At 37.0% G+C, this 19,196-nt stretch overlaps 2 protein-coding genes across 4 annotated transcripts in view; one reads left to right on the forward strand and one right to left on the reverse strand.

The window, feature by feature from the left end:
* The window catches only part of COL6A6 (collagen type VI alpha 6 chain), a 136,864-nt gene extending 122,054 nt beyond the window's left edge, over positions 1 to 14,810 (forward strand). Inside the window, exons 35-37 of the mRNA XM_026015506.2 lie at positions 2,344 to 3,015; positions 5,748 to 5,841; positions 14,408 to 14,810. Coding sequence (XP_025871291.1) covers positions 2,344 to 3,015; positions 5,748 to 5,841; positions 14,408 to 14,615 — 974 coding nt within the window. The 3' untranslated portion in view covers positions 14,616 to 14,810. The remainder of the gene's footprint in view (positions 1 to 2,343; positions 3,016 to 5,747; positions 5,842 to 14,407) is intronic.
* Positions 14,811 to 17,748: 2,938 nt separating this feature from the next.
* PIK3R4 (phosphoinositide-3-kinase regulatory subunit 4) overlaps positions 17,749 to 19,196 on the reverse strand; it is a 71,408-nt gene continuing 69,960 nt past the window's right edge. For all 3 annotated transcript variants that reach the window (XR_011995259.1, XM_026015465.2, XM_026015466.2), the window contains exons 19-20: positions 19,033 to 19,141; positions 17,749 to 18,303 (exon numbers count right to left, since the gene is read on the reverse strand). Coding sequence is in view for 2 of the 3 variants with exons in the window: in XM_026015465.2 (XP_025871250.1) it covers positions 18,133 to 18,303; positions 19,033 to 19,141 (280 nt within the window). In the remaining variant the exon portion in view is untranslated. The remainder of the gene's footprint in view (positions 18,304 to 19,032; positions 19,142 to 19,196) is intronic.

Raw genomic sequence — 19,196 nt, forward strand, 5'->3', positions numbered from 1 at the left:
CATCAAAAAGATCTGCCACGCTTGTTTGTCTCTTGTGTTTTATACACAATGTATAGGTCTAGCTAGAGAAGCAGCTGTGGGTGAGTATGCTAGTAATTTGAGTGTCCCAATAATTATGAAAACACTGGAAGCCACTGCAGTCACCAGTGGGTATGATTGATTTCTAACAGTTATCAGGCATTCATTATGTGCCATGGACTGCTCTAACTGCTTTATGTGACATTGGTGGTAGTGCTAATGATAGTTAATATTGAAGCTATTGTGCTTATTCTGTTCCAAGCACTCTTCTCATTTTCTCATCCCATCCTTCTAATCACCCTCAGACATTTGAACTGTTACTAGCTCCACTTTATAGATGACGAAAATGAGGCTTGGAGAGGTGAGATGATTTGCCTGGACTGCACATCCACAGGAGATCCAAGAAGGCTGGCCTCACAACGCAGCCATTTATGAGTAACAGAAATGCCATTATTCTCCCTGGACTTGGTACTTGGCTTTGAAGAAAATGCTTGATTCTTCTCCTCCATGTCAATGGGATGCTAATGCTTGCCATATAAGTGATCTCACAGGGAGGTGGTAACTCCGAGTGAGAAGTGAGATTGCTTCGGATGCCCCTCTATTCTTTGTCTTGCCTCTGCTTGCCTCTACTCATTAGTGTCTCTCCTTTCTTCCCCTTCTCCCCGTCCCCCCAGCACAGGGTTGGTTAGGCACTAGCCCTCCACAGCTGACTGTGCTGTGAGGGGGGCTACCCAGCCCAGCCTTTGCATGTGCAAAGTCAATTACACTTGTGTGCCGGTATGTTGCACAGTGAGAAGTTGTACATGTGTGACTGGGGATAGATTTTGGCCCCATTTCTTGGCTGAAATCCTTGTTTTGTCTCCAAGGCATATAAGGGAAGATATTTTGGCTGTCGTCTCCTGCAATTAAAAAACCCCACAAAATTGAGCAAATGGGCAGCCTGCTGTCTCTGGTTTTAGAAACTGCCTTGCACATAGGTGACTGTTTTGTCATGCAACCATTAAACGCGGTCATAAAGTTTTACTGAATTTCAGTAAGGGAAACATAACTTGTGCAAAGCCACATCTTTATGGAATCCATGAGCAAGACTGAAGTTAGGAAGTTTGCTACACCAAGGATCTGCATTCTGGTTTTTAACCTTTCATCTGACTGCTTTTATTCCTGCCCATTCCAAGTACCAGCTGTCCACATGCTTGTTATTCCATTTCTCTTTCATCTCTTTAGTTTTTAAAGAGGTATTATCAGACTTAACCATCAATTATTACTGAAAACATCAAGATTGCAGAAGTTAGCCTTGGAAGGGTCCTCTGGGCAAATCTGACCCACCTACCTAACTGTGCAAGATTGAGGCCCAGTGGTGACTTGGGCCAGAACCCAGGCATCCCAGCTCTTAGGCCACAGGGCCTCCCCACTGCCACACCACATGGCCTTATCGCTCACAATAAACCCTGACTTCATATATGGAAACTTCTAGAAACACTAGCATATGATTTGACAGAATGCTTTTACTCTCTTACCATCAGTCCCTTCTGTTAAATTAGATTGGGTGACTTTTAAAATCCTTCCATTTCCATTTTTTTTTTATTCCTCTGAATGTTCATTGTTGTCAGATTCAATGGAATTCAGTCTGTGTTTTATTACTACAAATTCTTTTGCTAAATAAGATATGCATATTTATTAAAATGACCCCATATTGTATGAAAGCCTATTAATATGCAACATTTATATTAATGTACTTAACAAACACGTATTGAGCTTTCAAGCACCCTGGAGATACAAACACAAGCGTAGTTTTGTCCTTAGTGTCCACACCCAGATGGACATGGAGTTACAAACCTTTATTTAAATTGAGGTAGAAGAATCTTGCTTTTTTTCCACTCTTTTTAAGCATATTACTTTTCATAGTAGAACAACGTGAACCTTAATGATAAGGACCATTGGTTTAACCTGTATTTTGTCTATCTAGAGAGATCATTAGCTTTTTTATGTCATGATAAAGTATACTCGTATATGAAATAAACTGTCTACTTCAATCTTTATAAACTTAAAATACAGCCCAGATTAAGGTTCTGTTGAAAGAAACCTAATTTTTAAAAGTCAAATGCCTTGGTGAATGGAATTCAAGACACCAACTACGTATAAAATCTGTACATTTTAAATATAGATACAAACCATGGACTAGGAAATCATCTGTTTTTGATATCAAAGCCTTTTAGTGACTATTCTAAGATCAAAGATTATGCAGTTTCCAAATGTTAAAATATTTGAGATGCTATCTTTTCTGTCCAGCCTGTTTTAGTAACTCTGTGTGACTTTTGTTGGCAGATGTATGCAAGCCAGACGCTTTTTGCGATGAAGCCAAACCACCCCCTGCACAGTCTTACATGGATGCTGCTTTCCTTCTGGACAGCTCTCGGCATGTGCAAAGTGCTGAATTTGAAGACATGAGACACTTTTTGGGAGCACTCTTAGATCACTTTGAGATTAGCCCAGAGCCTGAGACCTCTGTCACTGGAGACCGGGTGGCCCTATTAAGTCATGCTCCCCCCAATTTCCTACCCAACACTCAGAAGAGTCCTGTTAAAACTGAGTTCAACCTTACCACCTACAATAGTAAACGCCTCATGAAGAGGCACATGGAACAATCAGTTCAACAACTAAATGGAGATGCTTTTATTGGTCATGCCTTACAGTGGACCCTGGACAATATCTTTTTAAATACACCCAACATGAGAAGAAACAAAGTCATATTTGTCATATCTGCTGGGGAAACCAATCACTTGGACAGAGAAACCTTAAAGAAAGAATCCTTAAGAGCCAAATGTCAAGGTTATGCCCTATTTGTGTTTTCCCTTGGCCCTGCTTGGAATGACAAGGAACTAGAAGATCTAGCCAGCTACCCTTTGGATCACCACTTGGTCCAGCTTGGCCGAATTCATAAACCTGACCACAGATATAGTGTGAATTTTGTGAAATCCTTTGTAAACTCAATCAGGCGTAAGTCATAAAATCTGTTCTTTCTTACACATTAAGAGTATATTTGATATTTCCAAAAGAAGAGTTGATGAACTGACACGGATTCTTGGAAACCGTTGTCTTCAAGGGTACCGCAGGGTCAGAAAGGAAAATTTGTAATGATGGATGGTGAAGAGAGGAAACCTCTGATTCCTAGCATTTAATTTTCTGGCTCATCTTTTTTATGCCTCTAGTTCCTATGGAGAAGCAATCATAACAAGCAGCTGCTCACACATCTGTCTGCATAGAGCAATATAGTCTGTTATAAAGCAGAAATCCTTGCCACGTTACATTAACACACTGCCCTTCGATGGAAAGCTTCATCAGTTAACATACCAAAAGAGAAAGCCAAAGAAAAATTTAACAATTCTTGGCTTTGCTTTTTTATAAGTTCCAAAATCAGAGTTTGAGATATTAGGAGATACCATTTTACCTGTCAGGATGAAAGATACATCCTTGCAAAATTTTCTCAGCCTTGTTAATGACTTTTTATGATTCCAGCAATTAATGTAACTGGTGCTCATAAAAAAGAAACATAGGGTGTATTTCTTAGAATAATTTTGCCTTGAAGTATGCAATTCACTTTGTATGCAATGGAATGGGTAAAAAGAAGCCATATCCTACTATTACTCTGGAGGTTGAAAAGTAGCCAGATTTCTGAACATTTGCATGGTGAACGAACCCTTAGAGTTCAGATAAAGAAAAGTGAATACATAGGCTAAAGAACACCCAATGTAGCTTATGGGAGAGTCTGAATGCGTCTCAAATTTGTCCCTGACATTACACAGTGAGACCAGTTAAGGGTGCAAAGACAGACTAGTCACTATAGGTGAGGTCTAAGGAGAAATTGTTTGATAGTACCTACATCATCAGCATCACCTGGGAGCACATGAAAAAATTCAGAATTTCAGGCTCTACTCCAGAAATTCTGAGCCAGAATCTTCATTTTAATCAAATTTCCAGGTGATTCATATTCACATTATAGTTTGAGAAACACTGGAGCAACAAGCTCCTTGAACAAAATTTGGGTGGATATGTTTTGGAATAAGAAATCAGAAAGAGGATCTAGAAAAAAGATGTCAGGAAGCGTTCTGGAAAAAAAAGTAACTACAAGGCACTTGTAAGGGTAAAACAAAAGAACACACTGAAAGACTGAGAAACTTGTCAAGAAACATTCCTTATGAGGTAAAAAATACTGAAAGAATATTTAAGATGGAATTTCCTTCCTTACTCCCCCAAAACTCTTCATAGCATTTCATAGTAATTAGTCAAAGTATAGGATTAGATAATGACACCCACTACCAACCCAGGGAAAGGAAGAAACATTTTTAGAATTACGTGGGGTAGATGAGAGATATATAAGGTGCTTTCAGAAAACAATTATACACTATTTTTCTAGAACCTGAGTATTTAGAAATCTCCTATCTTTAGAATACAGCTGTAAAAGCAGAAGTTGAAAAAGGTTTGACATAATCATAGAGCAAGCCCACAGACTCATACTCATTCAACATCAACACATATGTATCAGGCATCTACTCCGAGCCACTCACAGTTCAGGTGTGGGGGTATCTTTTAAGATTTTATTTATTTTAGAGATCACAAGCTTAGTGGGGTTGGGGGATCTAAGGGGGGATGGAAAGAAATCTCAAGCAGACTCTGCACTGAACATGGGGTCCAACCCAGGGCTCAATCTCAAGACCCTGAAATCATGACCTGAGCAGAATGGGGAGTCAGATGCTTAACCAACTGAGCCACCCAGGTGCCCCAGGGTGTGGGGGTATTAAGGAATGATCAAAACAGACATTGTCACTGCCCTCCTGGATATCCTAGTTCAGGTCCCTCTCTGACTCTTATTTAACACCATGCTGTGACAGAGGTGGCCATTAAGACCAGTCCACATCAGAAACAATACATTTTCTAAGAGAAACAAAATCAACAAACAACCTGATGCAGATAAAAAAATTAAAAATACAGTGTACAACATCACAGTCTTGGGTCATTCAGTCTAAAACTACAGTCTAGTAGAACAGGAATTTTAGAGAGGGTGCTCTATCACAACCCAGGACAAACTTGCTACTTACAATGACCCTTGATCACCAAGGAAGAGATTTAATTGCATTTACCAAGTCTGTTCAGTTTAAGGCTTCAAGGAAATAAATAATACATTTTTTAAAGTTTCTCATCAATAATGGCTTTTAAATGTTTAAATTGTGTGGGAAGAGGCATGGTTTGTTATTTTAAAAAATTTATATACTTCCAAATGAAGTGAGCCACTAATGAATTAAACCCAAGATGGCACTATTGTTACTGTTGTTAATGATACAGAAACCATAAAGGGAATATTCCTTTCCCTTTGCATTTTGATATTACAAAGGAGAAAATAAAAAATAACCAGTCTAAATAGTTCATGTCAATTAAAGATCAGACTTTTGGGCCTGGTTCATAGTATCTCCTCTAATGTTGACCAACTTTAGCAGCTCAAGGCATCTTAATAAAAAGTAAGTTGAATGTTCCGCATATAAATTCAGCAGAGATGTATTTTCTAAACTCAGTTTTAGAGACTCCCCTGAACCTGCTTTCATCTCATATGGTTACCTTAGTTGGTATCTTCCTTTGATGAATATCAAAAAAAGTGTTACTTTGCATACAGAACAGATTGTTGTATTGTTAATAGCCATAAATTAGAGACTCATCACAGACTTTTCTCTTCCTAGGTGCAATCAACAAATATCCACCAATAAGCTTCAAAATGAAGTGCAATAGACTCACCTCTACAGATGTGAAGCAGCCTCCACGGCAGTGGAGAAGGTAAATAGTGTGGCCCCCTTTCTTCTTATTCTCTGTAATTGTTTCCTCCTCCTTTTCTTTCTCTTCCTCTTCATCCTATTTGGACAAAATCTATTGCTATATGCTATTAAAATATAATTTGAGGGAATAAGAGATAATCAAGAATGACTAGGTTGATCTGAAAAACCACCAGAATTTTTTACAAGTGGAAAATCGAAATGTAGAAATAAAACAACCAATGGGACACTTCAGTGGCAAAGAGCATACTTAATGATCAGATAGTTGTTTCTATTTTTTTTTTAATTTTTATTTATTTATGATAGTCACAGAGAGAGAGAGAGAGAGAGAGGCAGAGACACAGGCGGAGGGAGAAGCAGGCTCCATGCACCGGGAGCCTGATGTGGGATTCGATCCCGGGTCTCCAGGATCGCGCCCTGGGCCAAAGGCAGGCGCCAAACCACTGCACCACCCAGGGATCCCAGATAGTTGTTTCTAAATATCATTCCCCACTCAAAGGAACCAGGGTTTCTTGGAGAAATAGCTCATTCTAGACTGTAGCAGGCAAAGTACAATATGACTCTCAAATATTTATAATGCAAGAAAGCAGTCAAAAACTAGCAGTGTCGTGTCAAAAAGACAAAGAAGCTATCTTGAAAAGATTCCCACTGGCCCAATTTTGTACAGTTTGACATCAGAAAGAAAAATGGTAATGGAATATAACAGAATAAATTTTCAAAATCCACAAGTCTATATAGAGATCAGATAAGGATGAGGGTAGTAAAAGCTCTGTTTTATAGAAGTATGAAGGCTAATAAATATAAAAGAAAATGGTAGAATTTAAAAAATCACCAATTTGTGGGGTGCCTTGGTGATGTAATTGGTTAAATGTCCAGCTCTTGGTTTCTGCTTAGGTCATGATCTCAGAGTTGTGAGATCAAGCCCCATGTTGGGCTCTGTGTTCAGCACAGAGTCTGCTTAGGAATCTCTTTCCTTCTTCCTCTGACCCTCCTGTTCATGCATGTTCTCTCTTGCTCATGAATAAATAAATCTTTTTAAAAATCACCAATTTGCAATTTCTAGTGTAATAACAGAGTCAGACAAGAATCAAAGAATGCTAAAATGACTGGGTGACAGGCCGTTTGGGTACAGGGTCCCAGAGCCATTCACATATTACTATCTTATTAATTATGAAGAAAGGAAATCTGCATGTACATGCCAAGATCTGGTAGTTCCCACTGTGTCCAAGATTTGACATTATGTGCTTCATAGGTGATACAGGGGGTGATATAACACCTATCTGAGATTCTTGCAGGTAATGTTTGACCCAAGTCTCATAGCCATTAGCCAATTCCAGAATGTGGATTTCTTCAGAACAGCAGACCTAGTCAGAGGTTTCAATGTCATGAGCAGCAAGGAGTTGTAATATTCTAAAATGGAAGAGATAAGGAATCATAACCATCAAACATAATGGTGTGAACCTTGACTGGATCCCATGCCAAAAGAAAATCTCATATAAATAACATCTGGTGGACAGCAGGGGAAATTGAGTATGAATAATACATCAGATGGTATTATTGATTCATGTGGATTTCCTTATGTGTAGTAATAATATCATGTTCATATGAGAGAATGTTTTTGTTCTTGAGATAGGTATGTTGAAGTATTTAAAGGTAACATGTATAATGTCTGCAGTCTGTTTTCAGGTGGTTTTCCTAAAGGGAAATAGGATGGGTTTTTTGTGTGTGCACATATATGAGTGTCTATACATATATGGATATGTCTATGCATATATGTGTGTGTATACATAGAGTAACAAAATGGTAACATTTGGAAAACCAAATAGGTGAAAAGTATACAGGTATTTATTCATGGTTCTGTTCTTTACAATATTCTGTGAATTAAAAAAAACTTCTAAAACTCAGTGGATGAATTAAACAGAATAACAGACACATCTAAAGAGATACATAATGAACTAGAAAATAAAGCTGAAGAAATCACTGGGCATACAGAGAAGATAAATATAAGTTTAGAGACAGGATAGAATGGAAAGATCTATATCAAACTGGAATTCTTGAAATCAGATAAAATAGAAATAATTAATGAGGTAATATTTAAATACATCAAGAGATGATCATTTTCAAGAACTTATGAAAGATATGAATTAAAAGATGATGAAAAGATATAATGGGTAGGATAAATAAAAAGAAAGCAACAGACATGGCTTAGGGGAATACAGACACCAAGCCAAAGGAAAAAAAAAAGCAACCTCATAGAGATTATCTACAAAGAAACTACAATTAGCTGGATTATCAGTAGCAATAGTGGAAGTCACAAAACTGTTAAGAACTTTTAAAGTAATGGAAGAACATTTTATCTACTTAGAAAAACTGTCTTTAAAAAGTGGTAAAACAAAGATAATTAGCATAAACAAAAAACAACAGTTCACCACAAAGACTTTTGCTACAGATACTTCTAAACTATGTGCTTCAAGGAAAATAAAAATGACCACAGAAGGAAGAGCTGAGATGCAACACTAATAAATGATCAATATATGACAACACTTAGCAAATCAAATATTAGATTTTTAAGTAATATCTAATTTGTACAGTTACAAAAAAAACCTACTTGTTAATAAAGATATGAAAATAAAATATTTATTGGCACTTGGTTTAACAGAAAAAAACAGACTACATATTAACAAATATTATTTAAACTTGAGAAAATGTATCGGACAACAAAATCATCTTTTGTTATTTAAAAAAAATGAATTGGAGCCTTAAGGGTAAAAAAGAGTGGTATTGAAAAACTAGATAATAGTAATAAAGGTCATGGGGAAGTAAGTGGAGTTAAGGGCCCTAGGAACTTGAATTGTCTGGGCTGGCAGTTAGGCTACTGAAAGACTTTAGACTCTCTTAAAAATGCATTCGAAATTGTGATGGCACCTGTGAAAAAGAAAAATGGAAAGTGGCTAACTACCAAAAATATAGTGAGGGAAAATGGAATAAAACAACAACACAAATATATTTTTAAAATAAAAAGGCAAGAAAGAAAGGAGGGGGAGAAGGACCAGCAGAAGGCAAAAAGTAAAACAGCAGAATCAAATCCATTTAAATATATCTGGAGTCATGATAAACACAGATTAAACATGCCAGTCACAGAGATGGATGAACTTAAGAAACAAAATCCAGCTATAACTTGCTTTCAATTAGACACAGGCACAAAATAAGGACATGGAAAAGTTGAAAGGAAAATTATGGAAAAAAGACAACAGGTAAAATTTTTTATCTGGAAATTTAATATATACTGCTCTATGTAGATGATATATACAAACCTAGTAACCAGAAAAATGAAGCTAGAATATAGCATATTAATATCAAGTAAAATATTCTTTTTAACAAAACCATTTTGTAGGAATAAAAAGCTACTACATGACGCATAGTGTTCAGTTCAGGAAAAAGATATAACACTTCTAAATTTCTAAGACAGTAATAAAATAATCTTAAAATACAAAGTGGAAATCAAAAAACTACAAGGAGAAATTGCCATTTAACTATCATTAGAGTTGGAAATTTCAGTACATCAGTTTGAATACTGATCAGTCAAGCAGACAAAAATGAGTAAAGATATTAAAGATTCAATCATAAGTAACAAACTTGATTTAATAGGCTCATTTAGAATCCTGCATAGAAAAATGAGACATTCTTCTGAAGAACACATGTAACATTAACAACTAGTTGAATCAAGATGGAGAGTTCAGTAGATGTTCATTGTGCAATTTTTAACTTATCCAGCAAGCAGTTGTCAACAAATCTCTAAGAACTAGTGTCATAAAATCCATATTGTATGATCAGAATTCAGTTATGTTAGAAATTAATAAAGATGTTATTTTTAAAGTCCATGCATCTTTAAAATCACATTTCTAAATAAAAAAAATTATAATGAAAATTTTTAAATACAACTGTATAAGATGTTATATGTCAAAACTTGTGGGATATGTCAGAAGTCATAATTTAGGAAACTTTATAAGTCTTAATTCTTGTGTTAGGGAAAATTTTAAAACTCTAAAAGCTGATGAGCTAAACATTGCTCTTAAGGTGTTATAGAAAAAGAAAAAATATATGTACCCTAAGAAAGGAATAAGAGTAGAACTTAATATTTTTTAATTAAGATCTTTTAAAGAGTATCAACAAAGGCAAGCGTTTTTTAAAATTTAATATACATATATTTTTTTGCATGCATGAACATCACATGTTTTAGAATTAGAAATAATTGCAGTTAAGAGATTGGTTCAGTAGAAAATCATGCTGTACTACCACACACACATGTGCGCTCACCTCACATCTGAGTGAAATCAAATGTGTACGAGCCCCACAGGAATCACAGTTAGGCAAATGCCTTGGATAGTGTGTGCCTACTTTTAGTGTGCAGTGTCTGCATGTCTATGTGGCGATCAGGGCCAGAGAGAGGCACTCTCAATCCAGATCCCCCAGCTAGCTCCAGAAGCTCTGCGAAGCCTCTGCCTCAAATCTCCTTAACTCGTGGGGAAGCAGGGAACTGTCCAGCAGCAAATGCTTCCTGAACTCAGGCCTAAAACAGGCTTGGGCGGTCAGTCCACAAGGAGCAGGGCTCCCCCTGCTGCAGGTGTCCGGCAACATGGAAAGGAGCTTACCATTTGCATTTGCACTGGGCTCCACATATTATGTAGCTGGCCATAAGTGCCAAAGGCCAGTCTATACAAATGAGAAGGCATTTTTGGAAACCATTCCTACCATGCGTTTTGCTTAAAGATCAGTATGAGTGGAGGGGATTCACAGTATTTTGGGGGGAGGATGTTTCTTCCCCTTCTTCACATTGCCCTAAATATACTTGAGGCTCTGCTTCTCCTATGCATTTGAAATGGGGAAATGATGGGAAGTGGCTCAGACATCAGGAACTGGGATATGAAATCCATAGCACTGTTGGTAAACTCCCTGATGATGCCTTAACCTAGGACACCCCAGGCCTTCTCTAAGTTACCAAAGACCATAATAAAAGGTAACAAGCCACACAGCTGTTTCTGAAACTCCCTGCCTGAGCCTTTCAAGAGAAGTGAGGCAGAATTGAGCACATAATTGAGGTTGCTGAGACTGCCTGCTAGGTAAGATGCCTGGTCATAAAGATGACTTGCCGGGTCTCAGAATGACTTGCATAATAATTAGATCATTCTGTGAGGTTTTGAGAAATACAGGTAGAAGGTGGTTCTTACCAGATGGAAAAGAAAGGAACTGAACAAAAGCAACAAAGGAGACAGATGGCCAATAAGGGTGAGAATGTAGGGCAGCCTCTTTGTAAGCACTTTGATCGGCTCAGAGACAATAAAAGACAGAAAGCCACCTGCTTATTGCTTCATCCAGTCAGGGAAGGTCTTAGGCCAGATTTGAAAGCTGTTAACAGATCAGAGCCAGAAAAATCAAATTGTAAAAAATGGACATAGTCACCAATGCCATGAATAATATATCTGTTGTAATTCTACCTTCCAAAGTATGTTTTCTACACCCACATAATATGTATTAAAAAGAATTCTCAAAATAGAAGCAATCTTATTTGCACTTTCTACTCCAGTACACTCAGTCAACTAGTAAATGCAGCATAGCTGACTCCTGATCATCTACATAGATGGAGGAATCTGTGATAACAGAAACTGAAATCTACAGTTCCACCCACCTCATTTTGTCTAGCTGCCATATCTTTCCACAAGCTTTACTGGAGCTGGGCACAAGATGTGAAATGATCAGCTATATTTCATTCCTGTTTCTTTATCTTGACTACCTATTGTTGGAGTTACCAATCAGTAACGAAGTATATCAATAGTATGGAATAAAATGAAAAACAGATATTCTAAATTCTTCCCAAACAGGGTAATTAAATGATTCTTACCAAATGTTTATCAAATACAAGCTCCTGTGTATAGTGAAAAAAAGTTCAGAGATACAGTATTTATTATGTTTAACCCTTTTGAGAGTAAAATATTCCAAGGGAGGTAGAGAATAGCAATGTCATGCTATAGAAGCACTTAGCTATTTAACAGCTTTTTCTCAACAAAGAGGGACGAAGAAAACAAAGATAACTAAACTTACCATAAAAAGGATTCAATGGAAAGAGGGAAGTTGGGAGAGGGGTGAAGAGACTAGTATAGATCAAATAAACCCAAGACATGAAAACAGTGTGGTCCAGACTCAAAAAAAGAATACATTCTCTATGATTGGTAGAGTCATGTTCTGTGCCTATAGACAACTACGACTTTGGAGAATTTGAGCTCCTAATATTTAGTTCTGGAAATAAGAAAACAGAAGAGTAAAAATGGGAGTGTAAATGGTATTTATGCTGAAATTTAGCTTTTTTGGTAGCTAGGAGGTTTGTTGACCAACTTGGCATATTCCTGACAGCACTGATGGAAGTGAATGGAGATACACTTTAGGATTTGAGTTTCAGAAGCCCAGATATATAGTATATAACGGCATGTTTTTTTCTTGAGGTCTCCTTTGCCTCTATCTCTCATTACAAGGCAAGAGGAATACGTGGAGTGTGTGTGCACATATGCATGCATTCATGCATGACATGTTCGTGAGAGAAGTGAAATAATTTTAAATTCTTTCTCTTTCACTTATTTTCTAAGTATTTTTGTTTTCATGAGAGACCATTTAAAGCTGGTGAAAGAAGAAAAATCCAAATATGAAGAAATGAATCGTAGTGAATACTAGCACTATTTTCCTAAAGTCAATGTTTGAGTTCTCTTGACTCTTCTCTTGACCACAATTCAGCAAATTTTTGAGGTTATCAGTATTGATAAATTTTCTCTTCTTATGCCACCAGGTTCTCACACATTCATTCTAAAAATATTTACAAAAAGCTTGTGTGCCAACCTCTTCATACTTTATCTGTCCAACCAACCCCAGGCCATCTGCTTTCCTGTGATTCTGCACTCATATCTAGATACTTCCAACTAAATATCTTGATGGTTGCAGTGCCTGGGTGCCTCAGTTGAAAGTCTGCCTTCGGCTCAGGTCATAAGCCCACATCAGGCTCCCTGCTCCATGGGGAGTCAGACTCTTCCTCTCCCTTTGCCTTTCCCATGCTGCTCATGCTTGCTCTCTTGCATACTGTCTCTCAGATAGATAGATGATAGATATGTCTATATCTACAGATATCGATATATATCTTGATGGTTTTCCGTGGTGTCCTAAATAAAGAAAAAAAAGTTCAATGAAAGTAACACCAAGATCTTGGTATCAGAGAGTTGGGTTTTTTTTTTTTTTTAATTGTTCAACTTGCCAACATTAGGATAACACCCAGTGCTCATCCCGCCAAATGTTCCCCCTCAGTGCCCATCACCCAGTCAGAGAGTTGGGTTATAGTCTGTTCTGTCCCTGACATTCACCTTTACATGCAGTTTCCTCATCTAACCAACAGAGTGTCACAGTTAGTCTAGGGGATTTCGAATGTTCCGAAATACCATATTTGAATGGAATATAAGAATGCTTATGGACCTAAAGCTTTTTCTACCACCTCCCTCTAAAATAAGGTTATCTGAAATGGCTCCCCCCTTCCTGTGCTAACACAGTAACCACTAGCTTTCAATCAAATGAAGTTATAAACTCAGTTCCTCACACTAACTGTATTGCAAATGCTCAAAAGATATATGTGGCTAGTGACTGCCATACTGACTGGTGAAGATTATAGGACATTTCCACCAGCAGTTTGAGCAGTCAGAACTTCCAGTCAGTACTTGGCTTCTACAATTCCTTGGCCTGTCAATCTGACCAATGATGGCCTTTCAGAATCTGACCCTAGCTATCCTTTACTGTGGAGTTATTCATGACCCCCAAGCTCTTTATGTGCCTGCAGACTGGGTGTTATTTCTATGTCCCCCACTGGCTGTAACACAGTGCCTTCCATAGACAGTCAACATTTGGACGGATGGATATATGAACAGGTGGAAGGAAGGAAGAATGGATGAGTGGGAGGGAAGAAAGGAGTGGCATACATTCAGGTTTTCATTAGATAAATGTCTATTGAGTATCTACTATGCTCTCCTATGGTTCCTGGGATTGCTACGATTACCAGATATGGTCTTGTGAAATTTTCTGTCAGGGAGGGCAGAATAGAGGAAAACAGATCACAAAGAAGTTTATAAGTAAATAAAAATTCAGACAGTGATAGGTTATTTAAAAAATGAGCATATTGTGCTGAGCAACCAGGAGACTGGAGACTGGGAAAATTATAGATATAGCAGTCTAATGAGGTACTCTTTGACCCCCGATCTGAATAATGAGAAGAAGCCAACCATATGAAGTTGGGAGTGGAACATGCTTCATGAAGAAGGAACTTCTCTGTGGAAATGATTTTGCATACTTTGACAAGATGTCTCAGTCTCAGCTTCAGATTTATCTGCCCAGTATAAATCTCCAGTTTAAAAGTCTTAATAAAATTACCCTGAAGGAAGGATGCAACAAGAAATGTGGACATTTAGGAAGAAAGAATTAATATAGTCTATTAAAGTGAAAATGGCATTTATCTTCTGTGATGTTTCTCTTCTTTTGTTGTACAGCATTGTTCCTGGACCACATAAAACTGCCCTCAAAGAAGATGCATTACAGAAGGCAAAGTTCTTTCAAGATAAAAAATATCTTTCAAGAGTAGCAAGAGGCAGCAGAGATATTATTCGAAATCTTACCAGAAACACATTCCATACCTTTAAAAATGGAAAAAAGGTGATAAAAACTGCTCCAAAACAACATGATAAAGCAAGTGCTTGAAGAATTTAGCCTTAGGAAGCATGGTATCTGGATTTAAGTAACTAATCACTGCTATAACTATGGGCAACTTTTATCTGGATATCCATCCATATCCAGTTGGGCCACTTTGGAGGGCTGGACAAAGCACAGATTATAGATTATAGATTATCAGTTTTGACCCCTTGCACTCATTGATATTAAAATTGATCTTGTCTATTTCTTTGAGCACTTCTGATATCTCCAGCACTCTGACACATTCAAGAACTGTTATCATTAAAACATGGAAGAATGAAAGAAGTGTTTTGAAAAGTGGAAATATAATCTAATATCTCTAATGGAGGTATCTGAAGGTAAATTTTAAATAGTATATACATGAGCCAATGCTAATTCTTTTGATTTCAAGTCTGTAAACAGCTTTCATGCTCTATTTAGTACTGTTTAATGTCCATCTGTTTGACAAAAGGTTAATGTTTTGAAAGATCTCAACATTTAATTTAGAAATTGATGCTTATATGTCATAATTTTGAAAATTTGGCTTTCCGTGATACTACTTATATACATCATTGTCTCTGTGTGGACAGCCAGTTTCTGATAGGCTTGTGTTGGAAGGTTTCCTCCTGCTTTCTGCAGTTGTTTGCTTGGACAGGTAAGAAGCAGAGAATAATTTTCTCTGCCCAACTCCTCCTTAACATACTGAGAATTGTTAATTCCCCCCAAAACAAATAATTGCTTTTGAGCTAGAAGTTCCCTCATTATATAGAGCCTCCTAACTGGCCATTTTGATGGACTTTATTCTTTACCATTTATATATATATATATATATATTATTTTTTACCAATCCATATATTCTTTAGACAAGGAGAATAAAGACAACTGGTAATGGGTGAAGCTGAGTTACTTTTACCCATCAAGAAGCTACTTAGTCAACAGTGAATAGTACCAAACAGGACAGACCAAGATCTAAATACAGTCTTAGAGTCTTAAATGCATATTGTGTTTGGAAAAGGTAAAACTGTTAATGTTTTAATCTACAAATCCATTTGGGATTGCAAAGATGTACAGAGATGCAGAGAGATCAGAGTAAGTTAAAGCAGGAAAGGTCTTCCGAATGCCTCGCCTCCAGTAGAATTCTGACAGCTTGCTCCCTCCTTACCCACATCCAGATCACAAAATTCTTTATCTTATTAGACTAATATTTTCAACAACTAAACATCAAATTAATTAATTTAGACACAATATTTGGACCTTACCTTGACTTGTCAGAGCTGGCTCGAGTTGGTAACAACAGCCCTGCTTGGATGCATGGGCCGATGGCTACTGGCACCTAAGGCCATCTTTTCTCTCTTCATGAAACAAAGGCCATCTACACTGTTTTAAAACCACTTCTACCATCCTTACTCCGGTAACTCCATAGAGATAACTCCCAATTCCTTCAGAGGGGCATGGAGTTAAAAATGTCATATTCATACTCAGGAAATAGAAAAGAATAAAACATATCATCAGCTTCATACCGTAAGTTGTGCTTAGGGGTTCAGGAAAAAATTATGTTTCAAGTAGAGGAAATTGATGAACAAAATTTAAGAGTTTTAATAAAAGGGCTTTTTCTGGTTAACTTTGGATTAAGCAAAAACTCTTCCTGTTTACTGCTAGAAATACTTAAAAAAATGTATTTGTCTATTTTTCTGCATTGATAAAGTATACCAAAAATTTTTGCCCTTGGTAATTGAGATTATTTTAACATTTCAGGTCATCTTTATAATCCTTAACAGATGAAGGGTCTGTAAATACTAAGTTCCTTTTTAAAAATCCCTAATATTAGCATTTCTCATGATTTACTTCTTTCTCCTAGAAGGGAAAAGCAGCAAAAATTTTGGTGTAAATTAAATAGACCCCTATTTAAACCACAAATCGCACAAATAGTGGTGCATCCTGGTTTAAATATGTAAATTAATTGACTATAAAGGACAGGCCTATTATTTCTGCACTAAGCTAGGAGTAAAACATGTTAAAAAAAAAAGTTGAAAAACAAGATGCAACTCAACGTGGCCTTAGATTGTAATAGTAACAATTCAACCAAATTAGCCTCTTTTTTAATGGGGGGAGTTTAAGTGGGAAGAGGAATGGGTGGCAGGAAGATAAGGGGAAAAAAGGATTCCATCTCCATCAGCCCACTCCATTTTCCCCTCAGAATGTTTGTTAGTCATGTGGCTTCGCTAATGGCTCAAGGCTTGAAGTCCTCTCTCAGCCTAACAGTTTATCTCATACAAGTAACCTCCAACCTCTGCAGACATGAAATCTGACTTAGTAGCTAGAAACTCTGTATATTTGGTCTTAAGAGACATAAACGGAAGGAGAGGCAGTGTAACATGACAATGTCAAAGTTGCAAATCCTACCGTTCCACTAGCTATCTAGCCTTGTCAAGGTCCAGGCTCCTAGCTCAGGCCTTTGTGAATGACAGGGTTTTTTGATGAGTTTAGACAGGTAAACTCAAAATTAAGTGCACTGAATCATGAAGCCAGACCTATGCACTGCAAACTGTCATGTCCCATAACTGAAGCATATAATTACAGAAAATTAAATTTTTGGAGTATTTATCTACTTACCTTTTTGGTTTACAGATTCATGTAACTAATTTAAAAATGAAGTATTTTAAACACTATAAACCTTTCAGCAAATGGGTAAAAATTAAATGTGGAGAGGCAATCAGGTTCATGTACAAATAATTGATAAACTTGAAGGGTTTATTTTTATGGGAAAGGCCAATTGTGGGCTTAAAAACACACCAAAAATGTATACTTTTAAACAACTTAGTCCTTTCCTTTTTTATGCATTTAATAAACAACTGACACTGGATAAAAGCAAGCTGATAGCCCAAGATTCAGAATTTATACTAGAGCCTATAAAAGATGGTAATGATGGCCAAGGAGAGACATTTTTCGACACACAGATCAGTACTGGCAGACTCTAAAACAGGATAAAAAGATATGATAAAGCAGAACAAAATACAGAGACTCCAGAAATGTGAGCATAAGGCCTAGTTCTGCCACTGATTCTTTGTGACACTGAGTCCATTTCTTCAGAACAGATGCTGCTAAAGAGTTTATTCTTCTGCTAAAGTTTACTGTTAAAAACATCAACAAAAACAAAAACCCCTTAAGATGTTTGAATACAGTTTATTGGCTGGTTTGAATAGCAAAAATGTGTTTACATTATAATAGCTTACAACCATCTTTATCAATACAAAGTAAACTTGGATCATAGAAGTCTTAGCATTTTGAACTCCTTGCCTCTGTAACATACAAAATAAAAAGTTCCAGATACTGCTGGCTGATTCCTGCAGAGATAAATGCATGGGTATACATACTAGTTGAGTGCAACTTCCGTAACCATCTTGGATGGGATCTGTTTAATCATGAAATGGTAATATAGAGACATAATTTTGAAAAGGAATCTCACTTCTGTCCTCTAAAAATACCTTTGCTCTCAAGTTACAGTATACTTATAAATTTATTACAAATTATACAGACCTCTAGGCTTTCATTTCCACACCTTAACAATTCCATCTCTAGATGCAGTTACAATGAAGCCCTGTGTTGTCTGGAACGTGGCCACATCTGTGATGATATCATGGTGTCCCACAGGCAGAGATTCTGGGCCCTTCCGTGGGGTGTCATCACTCGGTCCTACTTTCTGCTTATTCTGGATCTCCTGTTTCATAGTTAAAAGTCATGGAGAAAACCGGAAGTTAAAAGCCTGTACCATATTGTACCTCTTAACAGTACTGTTGCTTCTGGGACAGGTAATTACTGTTAAAGCTAAAACTTCCTGTGAGGTGGTCATCCCTTCACAGATACACTGAGTAAAATGATACTCTCTTTTCCAGGAGTAGCCTCTTAGAAATACGGAAAACTTATAAACAGGCCAATAATCTGTACATATTACCTTTTGTCACCATCAAAAGAAAAAAGGGAAGCACGATGACCAGAATATGGATGTAAACACTTATCTGTCATAAAGGAAGCTTTCATTCATTTACTGAGCACCTTCTAGGACCCAGGCACTTTCAGATTCAATTATCTTGTTTGAAGTTTTTGCCCAACTCCAGAATATAAGCTTTGGAGTTCCAACAGCCAGGTCTGAATCCCAGCTTCATTGTTTACTGCCTGGATGATCTTAGACAAGTTACTTCCTGGTGCTTAACTTTCTTATTTATAGAAGGAAAATAATAAATTATGAGGACTGAGCAAGAATATAAAGTGCTTGCTTCGAGCTATGTACTTAATGTGTGTGTCTTTTATATGTTTATTATACCTTAATAAATTTTAAAAAAACACAAAAAAGCCAAGAGAAAATCAATGTATTTCTTAAATACTGCCACTCTTGGCCAAAGTCATTTTTGTGCCTAGAGAAGCTGAGAGAAAACAAGACTGCTTGTACCTGGACAACTTCAGTGCCTTCAATTATTTTCCTATAGTAGGATACAGATGAAGAACTAGTACTTCCTGCAACAATATAGGACCTCTCAGGGTAAGCCAAGTCCCAAAACCTAGGGAAGAGGAAACAAATGTTGATCATCTCTGAAGAAGGGGAGGAACTAATGA

The sequence above is a fragment of the Vulpes vulpes genome, chromosome 11, assembly GCF_048418805.1.
Source record: "Vulpes vulpes isolate BD-2025 chromosome 11, VulVul3, whole genome shotgun sequence".
Taxonomy (NCBI): domain Eukaryota; kingdom Metazoa; phylum Chordata; class Mammalia; order Carnivora; family Canidae; genus Vulpes; species Vulpes vulpes.